Source organism: Nuphar pumila, chromosome 8, assembly GCF_984573655.1.
Source record: "Nuphar pumila chromosome 8, dmNupPumi1.hap1.1, whole genome shotgun sequence".
NCBI classification, from domain to species: domain Eukaryota; kingdom Viridiplantae; phylum Streptophyta; class Magnoliopsida; order Nymphaeales; family Nymphaeaceae; genus Nuphar; species Nuphar pumila.
Window position 1 is genome coordinate 127,531,577 of NC_143256.1, and position 23,819 is coordinate 127,555,395.

The 23,819-nt window shown below is 38.3% G+C and overlaps 1 protein-coding gene across 6 annotated transcripts; it reads right to left on the bottom strand.

The window, feature by feature from the left end:
- Positions 1-1,705: 1,705 nt before the first annotated feature.
- LOC149830719 (ubiquitin C-terminal hydrolase 12-like) lies at positions 1,706-23,493 on the bottom strand. 6 transcript variants are annotated; one of them, XM_090016731.1, is made up of 32 exons: positions 23,375-23,493; positions 23,045-23,108; positions 22,750-22,900; positions 22,472-22,629; positions 21,847-22,112; positions 21,392-21,610; positions 21,175-21,283; positions 20,964-21,079; positions 20,687-20,785; positions 12,974-13,083; positions 10,542-10,616; positions 9,908-9,986; positions 9,637-9,783; positions 9,459-9,539; positions 9,250-9,369; positions 8,074-8,196; positions 7,037-7,114; positions 6,836-6,924; positions 6,647-6,755; positions 6,451-6,519; positions 6,244-6,354; positions 4,833-4,888; positions 4,552-4,729; positions 4,370-4,471; positions 4,220-4,291; positions 3,909-3,974; positions 3,720-3,785; positions 3,479-3,565; positions 3,260-3,373; positions 2,966-3,040; positions 2,788-2,874; positions 1,706-2,336 (listed from the first exon to the last, which is right to left on the bottom strand). In XM_090016731.1, exons 1-32 carry the CDS (start codon positions 23,402-23,404, stop codon positions 2,295-2,297), a joined length of 3,348 nt encoding a protein of 1,115 aa, XP_089872857.1. In that variant the 5' UTR covers positions 23,405-23,493; the 3' UTR covers positions 1,706-2,294. The 6 variants fall into 6 exon arrangements, with proteins under 6 accessions (XP_089872857.1, XP_089872856.1, XP_089872855.1 ...); XM_090016730.1 differs by having other exon boundaries at positions 22,750-22,915; XM_090016729.1 differs by having other exon boundaries at positions 3,260-3,376; positions 22,750-22,915.
- Positions 23,494-23,819: the final 326 nt, after the last annotated feature.

Consider the following 23,819-nt stretch of genomic DNA (forward strand, 5'->3'; position numbering starts at 1 on the left):
GGTAGATTTTTTTTATGACAAGGAACCCTCGCCAAAGTGAAAAAAACCCGGGTGGGGCTCATGCCCACCTTGCCTTACGTAGCCCACCTCTCGGGAGGTGGTTCTTTCTGCATGAGAAACTTGTTTTCATGAAAGCTCGCTTTGGAAGCAAGAAGCTCCTGGCTTTCCCAACGTCACCTTATGTTGGTGTATAACTGGTAGGGGTCTGCCTAACGCCAGCTTAATATGTCAAAAAAAAAAAGCTCCTCGCTTTCCCCAAAAGAAGGGAAAGCTTTGGGAAACCCCTTTTCAGAGTATAGAAAACTCTATTCACTTTAATGAGAAGCCCCTTTCCTTTATCCTCAAATTGATTCCCTTTAGCTTCCTCAAAGTTTTTATCTTGCTTTTTGTTGCTTCCCCCCTCACTTCAGAAGTCTCACAAGTCTCTCTCTCCCTTTAGTCCAATGGAAATTTGGGTAAAAAATTCCTACCATGCTTATTTTTGGAAGCGCGGGCATTGAGCAACTGGGATTCAGTGCAGTCAGAAGGCAAAAAATGTAAAATAAGGAAAAACTCCCGTTAAAAATGGTACATAACTCTCAAAGTTGTTCTGTTTGGTTGATTGATTTTTTATTTTTTTAACGAGCTTTCTTAAATATAAAGAAAAAGCCTATTTTAAAAAACAAAGGAGACCACTTTTTTTCTTTCTACTAATACTTATTTTCTTCCATTCCAACACATTCACCACATCACTACCACAACTATCAACATCATCATTTATCCACCACCACAATCACTATCACCATCACAACAGCCGGTTTTTCAACACTACTACTTATCCTTTTTAATCTCCCTTTCTTGTTCTAGTTTAAATAGTTTGTGATTTGGCAGGACTCTTCCTTACAAAAATATGTTTGTACTTATGTCTATAAATAATAAATAAAAATACCAAACAGGGTCTTCATCAAAGCTTTAAAGTGGTTCTGCAATCTACGGCATCACCTAAAGAACATGGAAAATGCCACCCAGCATGTCCTTTGGCCACCAAGATCACTAAATCATGCACATATGCCAGAAGATATAAATTTAAGATCTTCGAGAAACAAGAGTTTAAGGATTTGGAGACGGCTGTGTTAAAGGCATTGACAAGTTGAAGAGGACGGGATTTTGAACAATGAGTTCAAAGACTTGGAAGCGGGTGCTGGGAAGGCGTTAAGGAGTTAAGAAGATTTTGACCCAAACGTGGAATTGGCAAAGACAGTCTCTCTGGGAGGTGTTTGTACCTTGTATTTTGAGCTGTCATGAGATGACATAGCATCGACATGGATGAAGGAGGCTGAGATGACCCAAATTTATGTACAACTGGAGAAGGGTATAATGTACAGGCATGCCTATAGGTAAAGGTTTCCAGCGATGGCGATGCCACAAACTGATGGGTTTGGCACCATACATCACTCTGTTTACTGAAATGCAGCCCAACATGGACATGCCTTTTGCCAACCAATCCAAAAATCAAATGGTACCGGAAAATGCTACTGTTAAAGTGTCATGATTGCTTAGGGTAAATCCCGTATATGTAACCCACCAAGGGGAATTCCTCACTTTATTCTTCATTTACAAATATGGACTCCAACTTGAGGAAGATGTCAAAGGAAAAATCATGTAAAATATCCGCTAGCAAGTAACAAATATATTTATCTGCAAGTTAGAGGTAAGGGAAAAAATATGAAAAAGAGGGGGCAAAGAAGCCAACTCGAGATCCTCAGAAATACATACATGTTTCTTTTACATACCTAAAACCCAAAAACCAAGCAGAACCAACACCCTTGTACAAGCCCCATCATCATATAAAATAAAGTGAGAGGACAAAAAGGAGAAGAGAAGAAAAATTGTTAAGCTAGACCTGTGTACAATGCCCTAGTCGAAAATCTTCTCTATGTGCCAACTAAATTACACTGGAATGGATGGCCTCTAAAAGCCAAAAAGAGGGATTAGGAGGGGGAAAACCAAAGATGAGACTCAATAATAAAAAGCCAAAAGGAGCTCTGGATGAGAACACACAATACATGGGCAAATGCATGGATATACATGGGAATGCAAGCATGAATGCATGCACGTACAACCCAAAGGTCCTCTCCCCACCCACACTTGAAAAGAATACATTTTAGTGACTATTGAAGACTACGATCATGGAACTCACCACCTCAGGCTGCCACTTTCTTCTTCAATCTCCTTTGTCCTGCACCACCAACAAATGGCGGCAACACTCCATTGCCACATTGAGCCAAAGACCGCAATGAAGGTTCATTGCTGCTTTAATTGTATATTTTTACTGGCTTTTCAAAAGTGTGTCGGGCCTGCAAAAGGTAATGCTCTAGTAAAAAACCCGACTCATGGAACTATGCGGTTTAACAAGACTGGTAAAGCTGATGAACTAATAGTCATGTGCCCATTCAATAGCTGATACATAACCACCAGTAAACACAATCAAGCTGTCACAAAGATAAGGGTTTGAACCGACACGTGACTCCGAATTTCTTTGGAAAATAAGATATGGTAACACATTTTTAAATTTTTTATCAACAAAAACTATTTCTGATATTTCAATATATAAATATATTTTAATTGAAATATTATTAAAAGACCAAAACCCAACATAACTAGAAAAGCAAAAGCAACAAGACTCAACAACTCAGGCAGATCTCTTTCCTATTTCAACCGAGTTGCACCAGTTTGCAAGTTAAGCTCCACATTCTCCAGACACCAAATCCATAAATAAGCGGAAACCCAATTTTTAATGGAACTAACCTGATTGGCAGTATAGGCCCTTTTAGGAGCAGTGTCTGAATGCTCCAATCCAAGGTACTGCTCCCAAGCACCATAAACATCTCTTCTCTGCATAACAAAGACAAACCAAAAGAAGTCATGAGAACACACGCCTACACATCTGTGTGTGTCTGAGAGAGAGAGAGAGAGAGAGAGAGACCTGAAAACGATTTGAGACTACATCACCATCCTGAAGGTATTCAGGTCGGCCCAGCGACATGAATGCAAACTTCCACTGGAAAACAGAAAAAAAAATAATTATAACTTTCAACATCATCAAAGCTATGAAAACTCTACACTAATTTATGTAAGCTATGCATGCAAGTATTTTATGATAAGAAGCACATCCAAATGACATCAGAAACCATCTATTCAGTGAGCCCGTAAAATTTGGTGGTCACTGGATATGGAAGTGGAGAACGACCAGTAAAACATGGCATGGTGTGGGAAGCACCTTTGCAAACTCTTCATCGGAAACCTGCAACTTCTTTTGAATCCTCAATTTCACTTCAGCCAGAATCTCGCCTTCATGTATAATTAAGAAAAAGGGTTCTCCAAAATTCTGAACCTGCTGTTAAGGCATCCAAGTGAGAACCACATTCAATGTGCAAAACAGACAGATCCATCAGTCCGTATGAATGAATAATTAACAAATTTGGAGTGCATGCAATACCATTTGATTTTGTGAAGCATCCTTTGTGAAGTGGTACACATGGATCAGCCGATCATGAGGACCAAGGTTTTTCTCTTCTTCAGGGATCTATGCAAACGAAAAACAAGTTTCAGAGTCAATCACATCTGCTAAGGTTAATCATACATCTCAAGCAGACAGTCATCTAAGAAATCCTTTGACTACTCACTCACCCGGGCAATCATGAATAAAATGAACTCAGAAACCTTAAAAGAAAAATTACCTCTTCTGCTCGCAATGTCCAGTACTGATCATTGATATTCTCAATCTTCTCATTTAAAGGGAAGATCTGCACCAATCGAGCAACTAAGCCTCAAAGTGAGGGGAAAAAAGGAAAAATCGCACTATGATTTATAAAGTTAGAAAAACTTTAGAAGCAACTGCAATGATAAAATAAAATGATAAGCCACACCTTGTAAATCTTGTGATAGAAAACCTCAAGCAATCGGAGCTCAGCATTTGGATTAGACAACTCAACCTGTTCAATTAGGATGAGAGCAAGTGCAAGCTCATGTTTAATACAAGGGTGTTGACAACAATCCGTGGCAATGTAACTGAAAGTACTTCTAAAGCCTATCAAACCCGCATAAAATCTCCCAGCTGGGGATATAAATTATATGGCAGAAAAAGAATAAACATTATAATCTTGTCTCGCATGGCTTAATGTATAACTAATTCAAATATGAAAAAAATAAAAGCACAACTGGAAATTGCAGAAATTACCTTCGATTTTAGTTCATTAATGACATCCCCGACTGTACTCAGTTTCGGCAATCTTATACTATGGATGACTACCTGAGAAAGAAAAAACAATGGTCCAGAGAAATTAGCTTTGACTCAAAAACCAGGCTAGTGCACAACCAGCACTCTCACCTCATCCTTTGTGGAATGATGAAATGCAACTTTCAGTGTCTTTAAGCCTTGCAATTCTGGAAGTGGAATGTCCAAAACTTCATAATACAATATATCAGAAGTCTGACACACCAAATAGAACAAAAGATTCAGTCAATCAAAAAATAGGAAACCAAAAGCTTGTCAAAGAAGTGATTCACAACCTGGTTGTAATGAACAAGCATATCTGACAGATGCTCCACACCTCTGTACTTGATAGGTTGTGGTTTAGGTTGCTGGGAGTAACAATTGTGGGATGTAAGCCTGATTTTGGATGGCTCATCCAAACCAATATGCCGGGCAACTCTTTCGACAACATCATCATATGTGTGCAACTTTGACCTACGACATAAATATAAAAGGAGGTTCATATGCTTTGATTATAGCAACACTAACATATATCCACACTCATGCCATCCATACAAACATCTTCAATTGTACTTACAGTTCTAGACAGAAGTCATCCTCCTTTGGTTTATCAAGAGAACGAAAATGGACAACCTGAAGAAAGTAAAAAGATTTGAAGTGAATAAAAGACCATCTTTACATTTTATTCATAAAAAAAGACTGAAGAAAGCAATTCAAAATGATTATCAAATACTCATCCATGAAACTATAATAGGATGTAAAAAGCAACAGAGTTATTGCTTATCATATAAATCAAAAGACATAAATTAACTAACAAGCTTGTGAACTCCATTCTTAGTATATCATCAAACAAAGATGCCTCCAGACCAGCAGACACGAATCACACCCAACAAGTTTTTTCCCCAAATAACTGTTAAAGCGCCATGATGGTGCTGTATATTGCTTGCCACAACCAATAAGAATAGCAGATAGACAAGAGAATATAAGCACCCTTTCTCTAACTAGCCAACCGCCATAGGGAAAACCTTAGCCCACCCATGCACAAAGTTTTTGCACCCATAAGAAACACTGAACTACATTTTCACAAAGACATCGTATTAAGATGGGTTGACGGAATTTTTCCTGATTCCTGTTTGGTGGGTTATTACCAGTGTCACTGATATCGCCAATATTTTGAAAATAACGTGATATTATCGGCAAATCCAGGTCAGCCGATATTAATGGTAAAATATCATGATATTTTCAAAAAATTGCCAGGAACAAAAATATCATGGTATTATTTTTTAAAAAAACTTATTTTATATATTTTAAGCCCAATTTATTTATTTATTTTAGTTTAAAATCTTTTCAAAGTTACGTTCTTTATATTTTTCCAAGAATAACTATTATTTCTTATATTTTTTATTATCATGTTTTTTGTATTTTTAAAACTCAAAATATTTTCCCGAGAATTTTCAACTTTTGAAAATATCTCCGAGAAATACCCTCGCGTAGATGGAGTGATAGACACCTAATAGGTGCAAAGGGGCCACAGCACATACCCGATGGGCCTGATCTGGTCTTTTGAACAGATTGATATAAAACAACTGGAGACCAACAATATCGCTGGATACAATTATTTTCGGCATCCAAAGACAGGATTATAATTGCCAAGTGCGAACAGAAGAGACAAAATCGCCAAGATCCATTTGAAGTCTACAGGGGCAATATGACAGACATTAGTGGAATCCTTAACTGGGAAGAATCAATGCTTCCTGAAGGAAGAAAAGCTGGAAGCCTAGGCTTGATTCTGTGTGATCCTACAAGAAAATGTGAATCATACTCGTAATACATGCCAGTTGAACCATAAAGAGAGGCTCAAGGAGGCATGCCAACCATATGTTTGCCAGAAGTTAATCCGTGAGGTAAACCATGGGGCAGTCCTGACACTTCTTACTCTTACATAAACAAGATAAAACCCATAAATTCAGAAGCTTACTGAAGCATACCTGTCGGTTATGAACATACTCCAGAAAAGAAGGCACATCTGGGTAACGGCAACACTCATCAGCATCAACAAGAGGGGCTTTCTGATAACAGATAATATCCCCATCTTCGAGCTAAAAAAACAAAGATCAAGATTTCACTGACGAGCTGACCCTATGGATGGCTAGTCAAAAAGTGACAGTGTGTGTGCCTGCATGGTATCCACATACCTGGCTAGCTCGAAAAGTGACTCTCTTGTCAATATGTTCACACATAACAGTAGGTTCAAATTTTATCTCCTACACATTAAGCAAAGAAAGGTGAACTATTGTTAACCAAGAAATCCCATTCCTGAAAGTTCTGAAATTATCTGGGCAAACAGAATAACACTCACTAGACTTTGTGGCAACTATATTTAATACTGACCTCGTACAATTCAATTTCTTCATTTGGCGGAAATCCAGCCATTTCGTTCAATCTTGTTAAGATCTCTACAGGCTTAGCTCCAGCTTTCACAAAAAGCCTTCCTACATATCTGAGAATCCAAAAGTGTAAAGACAAAAACACTCACAAAATAACACATGAAAAATATTGGTTAAAAAAAGACGTGGATACCGTAGCTCTTCCTTTTCAGGGTCAAAAAACTTGAAGAAAAGTAGAATGTCTTCTTTTGTCTTGTCAGGAGGAGGAAGAGGACGACCATCCTGGATACAAAAATACTAATCAACTCCAAGAAGCAGGCCCCATGAGGTATCAAAATCACAGGAAAAACAACAATGAAAACTGGTTCCAAAGATGCTTTCTGATGGTGATTACCTGTCCAAGTTCAACTTCCAAGAACAATTTCAGCTCTGCATTATGAGCTTTATTGGAGACCTCCCTCAACTGTCCAACCTACAAAAAGAAAACCGGAAATTAGCTCAACAAGAACAACTTTTGGTTCACTTTAGAGCAGCAAAGTGTAGGAAGCAATTTGGACAACCCAAAGAAACACAGGATCAACTTAAGCACTTGGATCAAAGGAAATGGATATTACTGTTTTACATCATGCATCATATGATGGAGCAAAAAGATCAGCAAATTTGAGAGGGCACATCACCCCAAGCCCCACCACCCTCCCCCAAACCCAAAATCCAAAATCCAGGATATCAGTTTATTAACTTATTCACAAAGCATGTTCTTCAATCATTATTAGAGTCAGTTTAAGCAGACATTGCGCATGCATATATAAATAAACAAGTCCAACTTTCTATGTTAATCAAAGTCAACAAAAATATACCTCACATATAGCACCCCCAGCAAAGGAAAAGAATGCCAAAGAACCATAATCTCCAGTAACAAAATAGAGTCAGCGTACTCTCCAACTCCAATGTTATGGTAAATCTTACACATAGAGCAATGGCAATGGAGATTCACCAACACTTATCTCTCATTGTTACTTTCCAGCAAATAAAAATAGTGGAACTACTAATAACGGGATATGGAAGACCAGCAACAAAAAACCAAAGAACTTGTCATTAAGTTCTGAACCCATTCTTCTAGAGAAGTGGTTGATCCCCATTCTCAAGAAAACATTGATTTTCTGCAGTGTTCGGAGGGAGAGAATACTTGAAGGAATTAAACCTGTTCATAAAGGATCTAATGTTACAGAAGAGGGACAAAAGGACTGTCCTCTCTAAGATTAGAAGATAGTCAAGACAGCAGCGAACCAGAACATTGATATCACATAGATAGAACTAGATATTTTAGATGTTCTTTTAATTGCTCTTAATGATAGCAGTTAAACACCAAAACTTAGAGCTCATCCAAAGATGTAAATGGAAAGAAACTCAGCAACTAGAGAAAGTAACTACCGATTGAAGTTCCTCTTGTTGGGTCAGTGGCCTGTTAGGGCGATATGTATGGTTTTGACGCTTAGCCCATAGCCAGAAACGTTGATATTGCACTGGTATCCCAAACTCCTTGGCTACCTCTTCCTGTAAGACATAAAAACGAGCAAGAACACATCACAAAGAAGTAGAGACCAGCTGTTTGGTGCACAAAAATACGATGATCACTTCTATTTGTCTATGCCATAAATATAATCAACACATAAGAAATAATGCAGACAATAAAACTATAAATAAGCAAGACTAAACTAAAGATATACACAAATCAGAAGGTCAAAAATCTACCAAGACTCAAGGGTCACAAGTAGCAGAAGAAAATGATGAATAATACCAGACAAAACCACACAATGCCCAAGTGAAAAAGTTTGTTCCATTATCTTGGCTGTATTATATGCCAACCATTACTTCCTACATCCCATACATAAGAAACATACCTCCTGGCAAATAATTAAGAAAATGTGGCTCTGATTTAAGAATGGGGAACTTGAGCAACACATCACACAGTAAAAATCATAATGCTGAAAAAATAAGTAATAATATCGATTGTCATCATTAATTAAAAGAATATATACTCTGCTCACAGAAAACATAAGATAGTAATTGGGTTGATGGACAAGAAAGAAACAGTTGAGTACTTAAGAATAACAGCTAGCATAGCATTCTACTTAGGGACTAGTTTATCTTTACTTGATGGACACATTAAGAGATTTTCACCGAAGCTACCAAACACACTCAAAGTTATGCATCAATGACAACACTACCACAAACATGAAAATTATGATGAAATAAGGGTGTGTTCGAGACCAACCCAAGGATTCAAGGGTCCTCGGCTTTAAGATCCCGAAGGATCTCAAATCCACAAATTTCTGTCCAACCCCACCCCATCAGACCAGAAATCCTCAGATTTAAGTGTATTTTGAGGATCTCGCATCTGAGATCCTGTGTTTGAGAGGTCGGATCTGGCACAGGCCCCACATCAGATCCAACCATGATAGGTGTGTCCATAGATCTCAGTGTGAGATCAATGGTATTCAACCACACCCCATGGTGCATTTAATATGCTAATTACCAAATAAGAGTTTAGCAACAAGTACAATTTTAGCAAAAAAGGGTTCTAAATAGCAAGTCACAGAAATAAACCTTGAAAAGGCTAAAAGGCAGCTGTTTCTGAATGCGAAAACTTTGAGCTTTATCATGGTCTACCAGATCAAAATATATGTCCTTGCCAATCTGTTCTGATAGATCCTCATTCCGAGCAACCTTGAGTGCAATAATCAAGATCTTTCAGGCAAAAAATGAAAAGAGAGGAACACTATAAGCAACAGACTTAAACTCTTGAAGGTTAGAACCTTTATTATAGTATACAAGTGGGCTTCTGCTTTCTCCTTCTTCTTGTGTTCCTTTTCTTCTTGTTCTTTCTTCAACCTAATCTGAAGATTGAGTTGCATCTTCTCAAGTTAAAGTTTTGGCATTCATAAATATGAACCAACATAAATTTGAATAACATATTTTATGAATCAGTTTTACCCTTAGATGCTCCGCAATGTCCTTCTCATCAACATTGCAAATTATTTTCTCTTTGTCACTTTCCCGAATATAGACAAGCATGTAGGCATTTGAATATTTTGTAAATTTGAATGGTGTATTATTAAATCCGGGATTTGTCTGTGGTAACTGCAAAGGTTTTCCAGAAGAAGTTAAGACATAATGTATATGTGTGTGCGAATGTGCATGGTGTGCATGCATGCATGTTGGTGATATCACATAAAGAAAAGATGTCCCTTTGATGGATCATCACCTCTTCTTCACCACCATACTGTTCTTCCAATGCTCTCTTTATGTCTTCTTTTGTTACCCTTTCATCATCAAATTTGTACCTTGAAAGCAAAAACTCAATTTCATGAGAATTTGGGGGTTCAAAAAGAAGAAATTCCCAAAATCTTCATGGACTTAAACAACAGGTTATATGTAAGATCGAGTATCACAAACTATTTTGAAGGCCTAACAGCCGCCACAAGATGCACCAAGAACCCTCCAAAGCAAAAACTAAAAAAATTATAATCACATCAAAGGAAAATAAAAGCATTCTAAAAATAATTAGAAAATAAAGATCAGGATCAGAATCCGTCTCGTTCATAAGGCCTAGCAACATTATATGAAACTAAGAATATCAAAGAAAACATATTTACATAAAAATAAAGCAGTATTTAACCCAACCACACAGTTTTAAATTTGATACTGGCTAAATGAAAAGCCTGAAGAAGCTTGATATTATACATTACTGATCAAAGATATTTTATTTTTCAGGCCAGTTTAGAATGTCAACTTTATTACCAAGATGAAGCAAGTCAGATGCCACACCAACTCATGGCAGTATCAGAAAATGACTGAAAAAACAAGTGACACATTGTAGCCATGATAGATATACATACCACTGATCAGAGAGGGTTGGCCTAATAAAGGCATAATAATGTCCTCCATGCACCCCACCACTGTGAACTAGAACACTGCAGACAGAACACATAGGTTAAAAGTGCCTAACTGCATATTGTCCAAGCTTTACAACCTGGAACTTAACTTTGCCAGAGGAACCACCTCACATGAACAATTTTCTGTTTGCCCTTAAAGATCACAGGTTAAAGTTATCATATATCACCAAGGAAGGGCATAAACAGAAAGACATAGCATTCCTGTGGTGACGGACAACCATGCCTTAAAAATCAAGCCATGAGTGTTTCATGACCATGTACAAAATAAGATGGACTTCCAGGAATAATGAAAGGATATAGGAACAGTTCTGATAAAATTTTCAACACCTATACATATAAGGAAGCAGGTTACACAGCAGCTTAACTCGAAGGCAGCCACAAGTCATTTTCCAAGGAAGCATTAATATTAAAAGGTTATCCATCCAGCCCACTCCATAAGATCCTTTAGGTTAGGTAATAAGAACCAAAGTTGAAAATCAAATCCATTTCTTGCAAGGACTGAATATTTTAGCTATCTAAGCAAAGCATCTTATATTAGCAAAACCATGCTTTTTCTAGACTATGTCATGCAAATGGTGAAAGAAATAACAACAATAATATACATGTGGATAACCATCAGACTCCCCATTAACATTGTATTATAACTTCAGCTGTTTGTAACCCAACACATAAAAAATAATGGCATGTCAAAGTTGCATATATAGAAACTGACTAGATCCCATAGCCTTCCTGTTTGACCATCTATGGTAGGCGCTGTGAGAATCTTTTCCACTTAATCTTGTTGTATCCATTACATAACTTTTACTTAATACGGAAGTAACCTTCAAAGTGTTCTAACACCAATGTTAGCATAGCTCCCAAATTCCCAATGCATGCAGAGCTGTTTGAAGTGTAAAAAGCTATCATACCGTTCAAATCCTACATGCAAGTTTAATTTCATACCTATATATATAATCCTGATTAGTATACTACCAAATTTTAGTGTAGCAGATATTTTTCTGTTCAACCTTTTCTTCCAAGGATTTCATGATGTTAAACACATTTCATGTGATCGGAATGAACGGAGAATTGGTTGTTGCTCTGCTACACAGTATTTATGGTGCTTCTATAGAAAGTGCTTTATTCACGCATTGAGACGGTGCATATGCAGTGTTCATGGTGCTACTGTAGAAAATACTTTATTCAAAAACAATGACAGTGCATTCCTTGCCTTTTACCCAACTCAAGCTGAAGAGGCCTATGTGATTGTCACTGCTCATACTCCCTGTCCCTTCAGCAACAACAAATCCATAGCCTCTTTTGCAACAACTCTTCACTTTCTCGGAACAACTGGCCTCTTGGGAAGGCGAGGTGGCTCCTAGACTTGGTCAAATGAGTCCGCTACAGGAACTGGCACTGATCCAGCCGCAGATGCAGCAACACAGCCACTTCCATGTGCATATGGTTTCAGTTCAGTAGACAAAAACCTCAGATGGTTGAAGAGAGAGGGACTTAATCTTTTCACTCATGCGGAAAGGTTGGCTGATGATGATGACTGGGAAGACCTTTATTTATGCTCCACATTTCTTGTTAGGTATGGGTTTTGTCCCAAATCTGTGGGATCATTTTTCCAAATAAATGTTGGTTACATTCATTTGTCTGTGTGTTTGTGTCAGCCAGTTATACAATTGGGATGAACTGCAAGATCCAGGAATAGGACGCTTCACACGCGGGACACTACCCCATGTGCACCTCTAAACTAAGACAGATTGTCATTTCAATCCAAACCTGGATGCAGGTTCATGTGCTATAAGTGGTTTTCCTTACCCATGTGAAACAAAAAGAAAGAGCAACAGTATACACCAGACTTACATTCATCACATGGAAAATCCTCACCAATACAGGGTAAGTCACTTAATTTTTTTTCATAAACTGGTAGTTTCAAAGGAGTCTAAACATGGTGGGTTGTCCAAGGAGTAGCAAACATGAGATTAATAAAAGTGTAGCCACAGGATAACTCTTTAGGTTTCTACTTTTCACACACATTGACCATGCTATCAAGGATCTCCATCATACCACTGGACCACATAAACGTATGAAAGTTCTTTGGATGATCAGGTCGCATGAGTCCATGAATGAGCACAATAGCACATATAACAGCAGAGTAATGGAGTACCAAATAAACAGTACTCCTGGACTACCCATTTCCTTCTGCTTCAGAAGAAAGCAGGAGACCAAGAATGGACTAGGCAAAACATGCCTGCAAGAAAGTAAACTCCAAAGAGGGGCAAAGGAAAATCAGCAAGCGGCTCGCCATTAATGAATAGCTATGATTCTATCTTCAGTGACATGAATAGTATAGCACAATCATTTAATTAAACAATCATAAGGCATACCTGTGAAGTGTGTAAAGGTTCCGAACACTCCTATCAGCATCTGGAGAAAGATATTTACCGTCCTCCCTGTCAAGGTCCAGTTGCAGGGGGAACTCATATCGATCATTTATCTGCAAAATGATACATGAAGTTGGGCCTCTATCAAGAACTTTCTAGCACACAAAGCAAGCATGGTTGGTGGCTCAAATCAGATCTTAAGTTCTTAACTTATTAAAACCATTATAAGCAGGTGAAGGTTGCAGCATAAACACAAGAAACACAAAGAAGTTACTAAGCAAGCTCTGCCTTTTCCAAAAGTCCATTTTTTCACTAAAACATATTTGAGAAGAATTTTCCCAATATTGTAAATCTAGTCATGCATTAATCCTCGGCACATAAAGATAGCAGTGCCTGCAACATGGTCAGTTTAATAAGTTGCTAGCTTTTCGAAAGGAGCTAGAGCACATTGTACAAAATAAATAAATAAAAATAAAACAAATAGTTCCCACCAAAATATCTACTATACAAACAAAGGTTGCTTGTATTATATACGGTACGATACGTATCATAACTTTGGGAGAAACCAATACGATAAACACCCGTATCGTGATACGAGTGTGTATTGTATCCGAATCGAGTGTGTGTAAACTTATTCTTGAATATTTGTATGCCTATATTCTTATTTGGTGGTTAATTGGTTATATTTTATTTTACATCTTTCGATATCGTCTTCACGCTCATCTTATAAAGATGATCCTGCATGACTATACTGCAGAAGCATGGATGATGTATCAGAATCAGGGTCATAATTGAGATTTGCGTTTTGCGGTTATATTATTAAAAGTGGACTGCATAGACTTATGCACATATTACAGGTGTTTGTCAAAATCTACGTCCATGTGATTATCCATCTATTCCTGCCACTTTAGTGCTGATGTTATAGAAACTCAAAGAAGAATTTTGCAAAAATGCAAAGGACTTCCAACCATTGTTCCAGATTCTAAAGATGATAATGAAGACCCACTTGCCAAAAAAATGGCCGAAGATAAAGGGAACATCACGCGGCAGTTGAATGCAACACTGAGGAATTATTGTCATAATGTTTGACAAATAGGCTCTAGAAGATACTTTGGTTTTAGGACTTTTATAGTTTACAACTTTAGATATAAAAATTGCTATGTAAGATGTTGGTTAAAAGTAATGTTTTTAGTTATTACGAACGCTTAATAGTTTAGTTATGACTTATGACATTTTAATATGACTTGGATGTGAATTTAATATTGTTAGTTAAAGCCTATGTCACAGGGATTCGGCCAGACAGGTGCCGCACTCGCGTTGACGCAATGCGACGAGGGTGCGGCACCCGGTGCGGTCAACCAGACCCTGGGTGCGGTCAACGCACACACGGTCATTTTGGTCCATTTTTAGATTTTTTTTTTAATTTTTCCCCATGAAATGGACCCGCACCCGGGGGAACCCCCGACCCCCTTCTATATATATATATATATATATATATATATATATTTGCCGCACCCAAGGTTTTTGAAAGTGCCGCACCCGCACCCATGTGACATGGGTTAAAGCTTTAATTCTGTTTAAAATTTAAATTATGTAGTTGCTTTTTATTTACATTGTCAATCATCAGTTGCTTTTTGTTTTTATTTATATAATATTTTGTTTTTGTTTTTGTCAACTCCGCCTGTGAATAACTGTTTAGTTATCCACTGCCGGTCCCAAGCCCGGATAAAGGAGGAGGGTTGCGGTAGAACTGTGACAGCCAACATAAAAACTTAGTCATACCCTATGAATATGAACCAATATGAGAATTTCATTGGGGCGTTCCCTACTGAGCGACGCACTGTACTGTATAGGCCCAAAGGCAGTGATAAATGGGCAAGGGTTGCTAGGTCGTCGCCCAGAAGCGACACGTCACACCGACGCCTGGGTGTGGTGTCAAATAGGCAAGGGTTCCCTCACTTTGTTGGACGGGTGGAGGTAAAGAAGTTAGTCCAAGACCATAAAATTAGGTTAGCCACTTGGAACATAGGATCTTTAACTGGTAAGTTGGTAGAGTTAGTAGATGTTATGTGTACGAGAAAGATTGATATTTTATGTTTACAAGAGACCAAATGGGTAGGTGAGAAAGCAAAAGTGATAGAACCTTGGGGATATAAGATTTGGTATACAGGAATAAATAGGAATAAGAATGGAGTAAGGATTGTTATGAGTCGTGAGTTTATAGATAATGTAGTTGAGGTCCGTAGGAAGGGTGATAGGATTTTACTTATTAAATTAGTATTACGTACGAATATTATTAATATTATTAGTGTTTATGCACCTCAAGTAGGTTTAGATGATTCCATTAAGCATCAATTTTGGGAAGAGTAAGATGGAGTAGTACAAGGGATATCTTATGGAGAAAAGCTTTTCATCGACGGTGACCTTAATGGACATGTAGGCATTAGTAGGGATGAATTTGAGAGTATCCATGGAGGCTATGGTATAAGAGAAAGAAACGAAAGTGGAGAAAGGATTTTAGATTTTGGTTTGTCCTATGATATGATCTTAGCAAACACTTGGTTTAGGAAGAGAGAGTCTCACCTAGTAACATTTAAAAGTGGGGTTAATACGAGTCAGATAGATTTTTTCCTACTTAGAAAGAGAGATACGGGTTGTTGCATCGATTGTAAGGTTATACCGGGAGAAAGTGTAGCTACACAACATAGAGTCTTAATTTTAGATCTTAGAATTAGACAATGCTACAAAAAGGATAGACATAGGATAGATCCTAGAATTAAGTGGTCGGCACTGAAAGGAGCTAAACAAGAAATGTTTGTAGAGCAGGTAGTTAAGGAAGCTGATTGGTGCCTTGAGGAGGATTCTGAATCAATATGGAATAAGATAGTGGGTGGCATGAGAAAGGTGGCTAAGAAGGTATTGGGTGAGTCTAAAGGCGGTGCACCGCTAGGTAAGGATACATCGTGGTGGAATGAGGATGTCAAATTAGCTATTAAGGTTAAAAGAGAGTGTTATAGAAATCTAAGTAAGAGTCGTGATAATGAGAATTTGAAGAAGTATATGATAGCAAAGAAGAAAGCTAAAAAAGTAGTTCAGAACGCAAGGGATAAGGTATATAAGGAGGTTTATGACAAGTTGGATACCAAAGAGGGCGAGAAGGGTATTTATAGGCTTGCAAAGATGAAAGATAGGAAATCGAGGGATCTGGGTATGGTTAGATGTATCAAAGATGAAACACAAAGGATTTTAGTTAAAGATGAGGAGATTAAGGAGAGATGGAAATTTTTTTTTGATAAGCTATTTAATGAAAGTCATGCTCAAGATCTTGGGACTTGTACATTCCTTTTCATGAGATGAATCATGACTTCATGCGCAAGATTCAAAAGAAAGAAATTGCAGAGGCTTTGAAGAAAATGAAATCAAGTAGGGCAGTTGGCCCAGATGGTATACCTATCGAGGCTTGAAAATGCTTGGGAGAGAAATGTTTAGAATAATTGACAAATCTTTTTAACAAGATTTGGCGGACAAATAAGATGCCTAATGAGTGGAGGAAGAGTACTTTGGTGCCTCTATATAAGAATAAGGGTGATATACAAGATTGCACAAACTATCGTGGTATAAAACTCATGAGTCATACTATGAATCTTTGGGAGAGGGTGATTGAGTCTAGGTTGAGGAAGATTGTCATGATATCGGAGAATCAATTTGGTTTTATGCATGGAAGATCAACTATGGAAGCTATACATCTTCTTAGACAACTTATTGAGAGAAATAGAGAGAGGAACAAAAATTTGCATATGGTTTTTATTGATTTGGAGAAGGCATACGATAGAGTACCTAGGGACGTTCTCTGGTGGACAATGATGAAGAAAGGTGTTTCTCTCAAGTACATTAGTATAATTAAGGATATGTATGAAGGAGTAGTAACCAATGTCCGCACTTGTGGAGGGGTGACAACCAATTTTCCTATAACGGTTGGGTTACATCAAGGATCTGCTTTAAGCCCTTTCCTATTTGCTATAGTGATGGATGAACTTACGAGATCAATTCAAGAAAATGTGTCGTGGTGTATGTTGTTTGTTGATGATATTGTTTTGATTGATGAGTCTAGAGCTGGGGTTAATGCTAAGTTAGAATTATGGAGACAGACATTGGAAGAAAGAGGTTTTAAGTTGAGTAAGAGTAAGACAGAATACATGGAATGTCGGTTTAGTAAGCAACGAAGTAGTGATGGGAGTGTAGTGAAGCTTGGTGAACAAGAAATATCGGTGGATGATTGTTTCAAATATTTGGGATCTATCATTCAAAAGTATGGAGAAATTGATGGAGATGTAAATCATAGGATAAAGGTTGGGTGGATGAAATGGAAAAGTGCAACTGGAGTTTTGTGCGATCGTAGAATGCCATTACGATTGAAGGGAAAGTTTTATAGGACGATTATTAGACCGACTTTACTATATGGTACGGAATGTTGGGCTACCAAGAGACATCATATTCAAAAAATGAGTGTAGCTGAGATGTGTATGCTGAGATGGATGTGTGGAAATACAATAAAAGATAAGATTCGGTACGAGGAGATACGTAAGAAGGTAGGCGTTGCACCCATTGAAACTAAGATGAGAGAGAATCGTTTACGGTGGTTTGAACATATTCGGCGAAGGCCTAATGATGCTCCAGTTAGAAGGATGGAGAAATGAGAAAATATATTAGTTAAAAGAGGTCGGGGTAGGCCTAGGAAGACATGGATGGAGGTGATAGGAAAGGATATGAATGCTTTGAACCTCACCGAGGACATGGCATTGGATAGAAATGATTGGAGGAGAAGGATTCATGTGAAAGACCCAAAATGATTTTCTTTTTTGGTTCATATCGCCGACCCCAATTGTTTTGGGATGAAGGCATAGTTGTTGTTGTTTGTTGTTGTTGTTGTAATATGAAAGTATGAGTCTTGTGGCATGTTCTTAATTGCAAGAGTCTTATGTAGCTCATAGAGACATAAATGCTTCATATGTGATCTTATGGTTGTATTTTGTGCAACTCATCATTGTTTCATGTGTTATGATTTTTTTAGAATTTTTGCTAATTTTTCTGCTTTTCTTGATTTCTTGGAAATATTTTATTAAAAATTATGATACGTTTATGATAAGATACGGTGTTACTTTGGGCCCGACTGATACGGATAAGTACAACCTTGATACAAATAGTTTGAAGACAATTAAAAAATCAAAACTTAAAGAATAAAAAACAAAATCTCATTGTGGAATGATATTAGAGATACAAGGGTCATCAAAAGAAAATATAAAACAAATATCAAAACCCATTTCTTAGTCCCAATTATGGCAGGTGGAGGATGTGTGATTATGTGTATAATATCAATAGTTTTCCCATAACATATTAATCATTTCTAGATCACATCCATGCAATTTATGCAGCTACAGTATTTCAATGAGTATTTTTTTGAAACCACCTGTGTGCCTGTACCAAGTATATATGCATCTCAAGCCCTACTGAGCAATGATAACTGCATCTAAGTCTCAAAATCTGTCTTTAATACATGTTGCAGAGGCATTAAAATTTAACAAAACCGGGACTAACAAATACACTGATTACAGGATTGCAGAAGGCTCATGGTGCAATGGCCCATTTGCTTATAAACAAAACCCAAGAAACAACAAGCACACATAATCCAAAGAGAAATCAAAAGTGCCATGATATAATCAGCTCTAAAAGGAACATTATTAACTACATACAGAATCTCCCCAAGGATCGCAGCAAATTCCATAGAAAACCTTCAATGGTTTTCTTACTGTTTTGTTTAGTTATTAAAAATTCTGGGATAACCCAGCCAAATTTACCACTTCAAAAGGCTAGAAGTTTGTGATTAGGTTTTGCAGTTTCATTTAAGTATGTGAAATTTCTCGCATAAACCAATTCGATCAGCATGAAAATTATATTTCTTGGAAATCTATGTGATAAATTCAATAGTCGGGGACCACAGAAAAGGCACTATAGGAACATTCCAGAAGAATCCTCAGAGAAAGCTTACGATGGGATCTCCTGGAAACATTCAGTTTCAAATAAAGAGTTAGCCTGAAGGGAGGTGCAACAGCTCCTACACATATTGTTGTATACGAATTAAAAAGTTTATGAGCCATCTGATTCAGACAATATCCATATCACACTCCTGTAAGACCGCACAATTTCCAAAGGAATATGCCTCACCACAAAGGCAAACATAAAGCCCCAACCATCACAGTCACGTTTCCTCTCTGTTTGCTTGCCATGTTCGGAAGAGAAGCCTAAGGATGCATTTATTATTTGACTAGCTCATATTTCCCATCATACATAACACGTCCACACCTAATGACCATAGGAGGTAATCATTGAAAAGGTTTAGAAAGGCCTATTTTAACCCAATAAGCAACCAGAAAGATCACTACTGCTATTGCCTCAGGTGATGCCAAGAAAGTACCCCAAGTCCTCCCAAAATTAACATAAGCAACTTGATAGGTGTTCTAGAATTTGATGAGAGGCAAAAATAACCAAACTGAAAAGTCATATACGGCAGCTTTGTGAGGATGCATGCATCTTTTTTCCACTCGATGAACCATCTTTCTCCAATTCAACTTGATTAAAATTCAAGTGTGTAGAAGCATCCCAATTATTCTAACACAGAAAAATAATCCAACAGCCAGAATAACCACACTAAGTCAACAGCAGTATCAGCTTGTTAGCCAAATCTAGGACTATTTTATGCAGAAATGATCATCTACCATCCCGATTGTGAATTATCTAACTCAGAGACACAATCGAACAGCCAAAAAGCAGATCAAATCAGCATCAAGAACCATTTGTTACCATAAATATAGGACCATTACCCTCTAGGTAGCATTTTATGCCTGCTCTAGAGAAGTCCCACGTAAAGTAGACAAGCTGCCAAGCTTGATGCCCATTTCAACAATTCCATTGAATGATGCTGTCAACTGATAAATAATCAACCAAGGTCCATGAAGAAAACTATCAGTTAGTTCATCAATAGGCATAAATAATGTCTCCAGAATCAAATACCAAGATTGAAGCATGTTTATTCCAACTTTTGAATGACACTGACAATTGACAAATAATCAATCAAGGGTCAGGTAGAAAACTGTCAGTTAGTGCATCGAGACATATGAATAATGTCTCGAGAACCAAAAAGTTAGGAATAAGCAGCTACAATTGGCACATGAATTTTCTCTTAATAGCAACCAATTGAATGCAAACCTCACATATGTAAAGTTTAATCCAGCTCAAACCTTCCCTAATTTGATTGCTTCAACTAAACACCAGCCAACATTGTCTCTGATTCAAGGGAGTCTTTACTGAGACATGATCAAATTAAGTTTGAATTGCATGTATAAAAACATTTGCATCCCGTAGTAACATGATCCTCCAGACAATGTACATCATGATCCCATTAAGTGCCCTTGTGTCATCTTACTCATAAAGAAGCAACTGAACCATCATAACAATGGAATGTTTCTTATGCTCAGGGCCCCCAAGTACTTCATGAGTTCATTCTCACTATCTAACAGAATATCATGACATGAATCAAACACAAAGAGAAGAGTCTGACAAAAATAGGGGACCAACATCAAGTGGCTAGCACCCAGAGTTAACATTTGACAGTCATGACTCATTGGACAAAACATGCAGAGCATACATATTACAAGTTACCTTAACCATTGTATCTCGCATGAAATCATACTCAAACCGTTTCAGCTGAAGCTGCAAAACAGGGGGGAAGTCGATGAAAAGGACACCCTTCTTTGCGTCCTACAACAAATCAATATTTCATGTCATTTGCTTGTGACATTAAAAGGGAAAAATGATAGCAAGTTTTACTTCAATCATGATGCCAGGCAAATAGCCATGTCATTTTGAAGGCAAAAATGACCAAAAAAATATCATAATACAGATATGTAATTAGGACAAGCTTCAGGCTGACACCAACCTGTAGGCCATGTTGCTCAGCATGATACTTGTTATCGCCTTCAAGGCGCTCCACTTCGACATACTTGTCAAAGGAAGCATAAACATCTCTACACCCTTTAACATCAAGTTGTAGGTCTGAAACACATGCACAATTGATCAAACATTTCACAGGGAATAATCATGCCTATAAAAAAAACTGAATCATTTGCAATTAGACATATGTTAAATACCATAGAATGACTCCTTCCTTGTAGACTTGTAGTCAACATTGATGCACTCTATGTAGTTCATGTGGTGACCTTCAAATAATTGTTGTATGGTGCCCTCAACCACAGTGCCCTAACCCATGGCAGACCAAATAAATGCAATGACAGCAGAACAAACCCAAAAAAGGACAGAAAAAACAAAAGCTGCACCCCGAAACCTCCATTGCAACAGCCACCATACCTTCATCTTGTCTTCCAGCTTTTCGCTAAGAACTCTATTCAGCTCTTGAACATCATGCTGCATGAAAGAGTCATATGTGTCCCATCCAAAAGACTTTGTTAGCTCTTTTGTAGCAACACTGTTGTCACTATACTGGAGCTTATAGAACAAGCTCTGCAAAGCCAGAGGAATACTTCCAGAAGGCATATCGTTCTCGGTTGTTGGCATGTGATACACTGCCTAGAGCATGAAAGACAAAATAAAAACTCGCATATCATAGTTGCATAGGATGATCCCCACTACAAACCACTGAGAAAGAACCACCTTCTATGAAATAGTGCAGAGGAAAAATCATGAAGGGAACTTTTCAATCAAGCTATAAATGGAACAGAATGGAACACCATGTAACAAATGCATTAAGCACATCGGTAGCCTCTCAATGTTAACAAGCAATAGTGTTTCCCAATGATTCTAACCTTTCTAAAATAGGGTATGTGATACAATGTTTGAAGAAGGGAGTTCATGTAGCACGTCGCCCCTTGGTTCTTAAGACCCACATATCCTGTTTCCTTCTTCGAGTCATACGTCCAATAATCAACCACCTTGCGAACAGCAACCTCCGCCTCAACGATGCACGTGTCATTTGCAAGAAACCCTTTCCCTGGATCGTATAGGTCACCGAGAGGCATGAAGGACGTAAAACCCCAATCACTCTCCCGTGCATTAAACTGATGCTGCGTATCTGATCAAGTCACAGAACGAGAGGAAAAAACAAGAAAAAGTTAAGGCATGATCTTCATAAAGTGTGTCAGCCGATCCACGCATGTTAAGTAGCTAATGCATAACCTTCATAAACATGTTGCCTAGGAGCAATTGCAAACTAAACTGAGACGTGCACTTTAATCTCAATGCCATCACTTGGGTGGTATTAAAATTAATGAACTGATCAAAACAGGTGAGAGAGAGATGTTCAACAAAATAGAACCCCAACTTGCTCAAGGTGTTTGAACAAATGCATGTTGTGCATGTAGGTGATTTGCAAGATAGACATTGACCATAAAGAAGAGAAAAAAAAGGGAATGCAGGGCATGAGGAGCATGCCTTTTCTTATAGTGTACTTGTTATGAATCTGATTGATCACAGCCAAGCTAAACTGAGCATATCGACTCCACCCGTAAGGCAGCGTCGACGAGTCCGCCACATCCAAGTACATAGACAAATGGTCTACGTTATTCCCCTTTGGAAAGATCAAAACCCTCCTGAAATTCATCGAATTTTCTCAACAATCAGAAGAGTGCTAGGGGCATCGCTTGCTGCCCCCCCCCCCCAGAAGCGTTTCAGCAACGATCAGAAAAACCCATGAAGCTAGATCCGCCTACCATTTGTAGCCACCAACGACGAATATATCGGAGTAGTGCTTCTTCACGTTCAGCCGCGAGAAGTTCTCGATCGTCCAAGTGAACCGCGTCGACGGAGGCTCCTCGACCGACTGATTCTCCGCGGTGCTCATGGTCTCCGCTTGCGCTACAACTATTGGATTACCCACTAAGCAATCAGAAACCCAAACAAACCCCAAGCAATTCACCTTCAGCGGAATCAAACCCAAAACGATAATAGAACAAGCAACAAAACCCAAGAAAAAAAAATCACGAACAATCGGAGTCCGGGTCGTACCATCCATCGACTGCGGGCCGTCGTTGAAATCGGAATGAGGAACGAGCATCTCCTCGTCCTCCTGCTGCAAAAAACAAAACCAGAAACAAACCGATATGAAAACTCAGATCCGGAAGACAATACAGCCAAAACCCTAGAACCCATCAGAAAACACGATCTTACGATCGCAATCGATAACGAACTGAACATCAATCGGTTGGGAATGAGCAATGAAACGCAAAAGGAGAGATTTTCAACCCAAAAACGAAGAGGAACGGATGGGTTGGAACGATGAACGAGGGAAGAAGAATCGCGAAGCAGAAAGCGACTAAAAGAGGAGGGAATGCTTACGTCCAAGGGGGGAGGCGTCATCATTGTCATGGAGACTTTGCGGTCTTTTAGATCCGAATTCGGGAAAGGAATCGACGGCGAGCTCTCTCTCTCTCTCTCTGCAGAATGGAGACCACCGAGAGAAGGGAGGACCCGGGAACTAGGTCAAGGGAAAAAAGATGGGGGGTGGAGGTTTAATTTTGTTAAAATTTTGGGGGTTCGGAGATATTTGGGGAAAGGTTTTGGGGGAAAACCCTTAAGGGCTATGTCGCCTGTGTCCCCTCCTCTTCTTTAGTTCGTTAAATGCGCTCTTTGCCCACGTCGCGAGTTCGATTCTTGGGAAGTCCGTTCCTTGGCACAAGGTTAAAGCAGCAGCCTCGGTGGTGGGTGAGGATTAGTCTGACTCTGACGTGTTATTTTCGGATATGGATCTTTTAAATAAAATCCAAATATGTATTTGGATAAG

Coding starts and splice junctions, on each gene's coding strand:
- LOC149830719 (XM_090016727.1), bottom strand. CDS start 23,404: ATGACAATGATGACGCCTCCCCCCTTGGAC. Junction 9,558..9,636: donor ACATTGCGGAGCATCTAAGG/GTAAAACTGATT, acceptor TAACTTGAGAAG/ATGCAACTCAATCTTCAGAT. Junction 7,115..8,073: donor AACAAGAGGAACTTCAATCG/GTAGTTACTTTC, acceptor TTCTTTTTGTAG/GTTGGACAGTTGAGGGAGGT.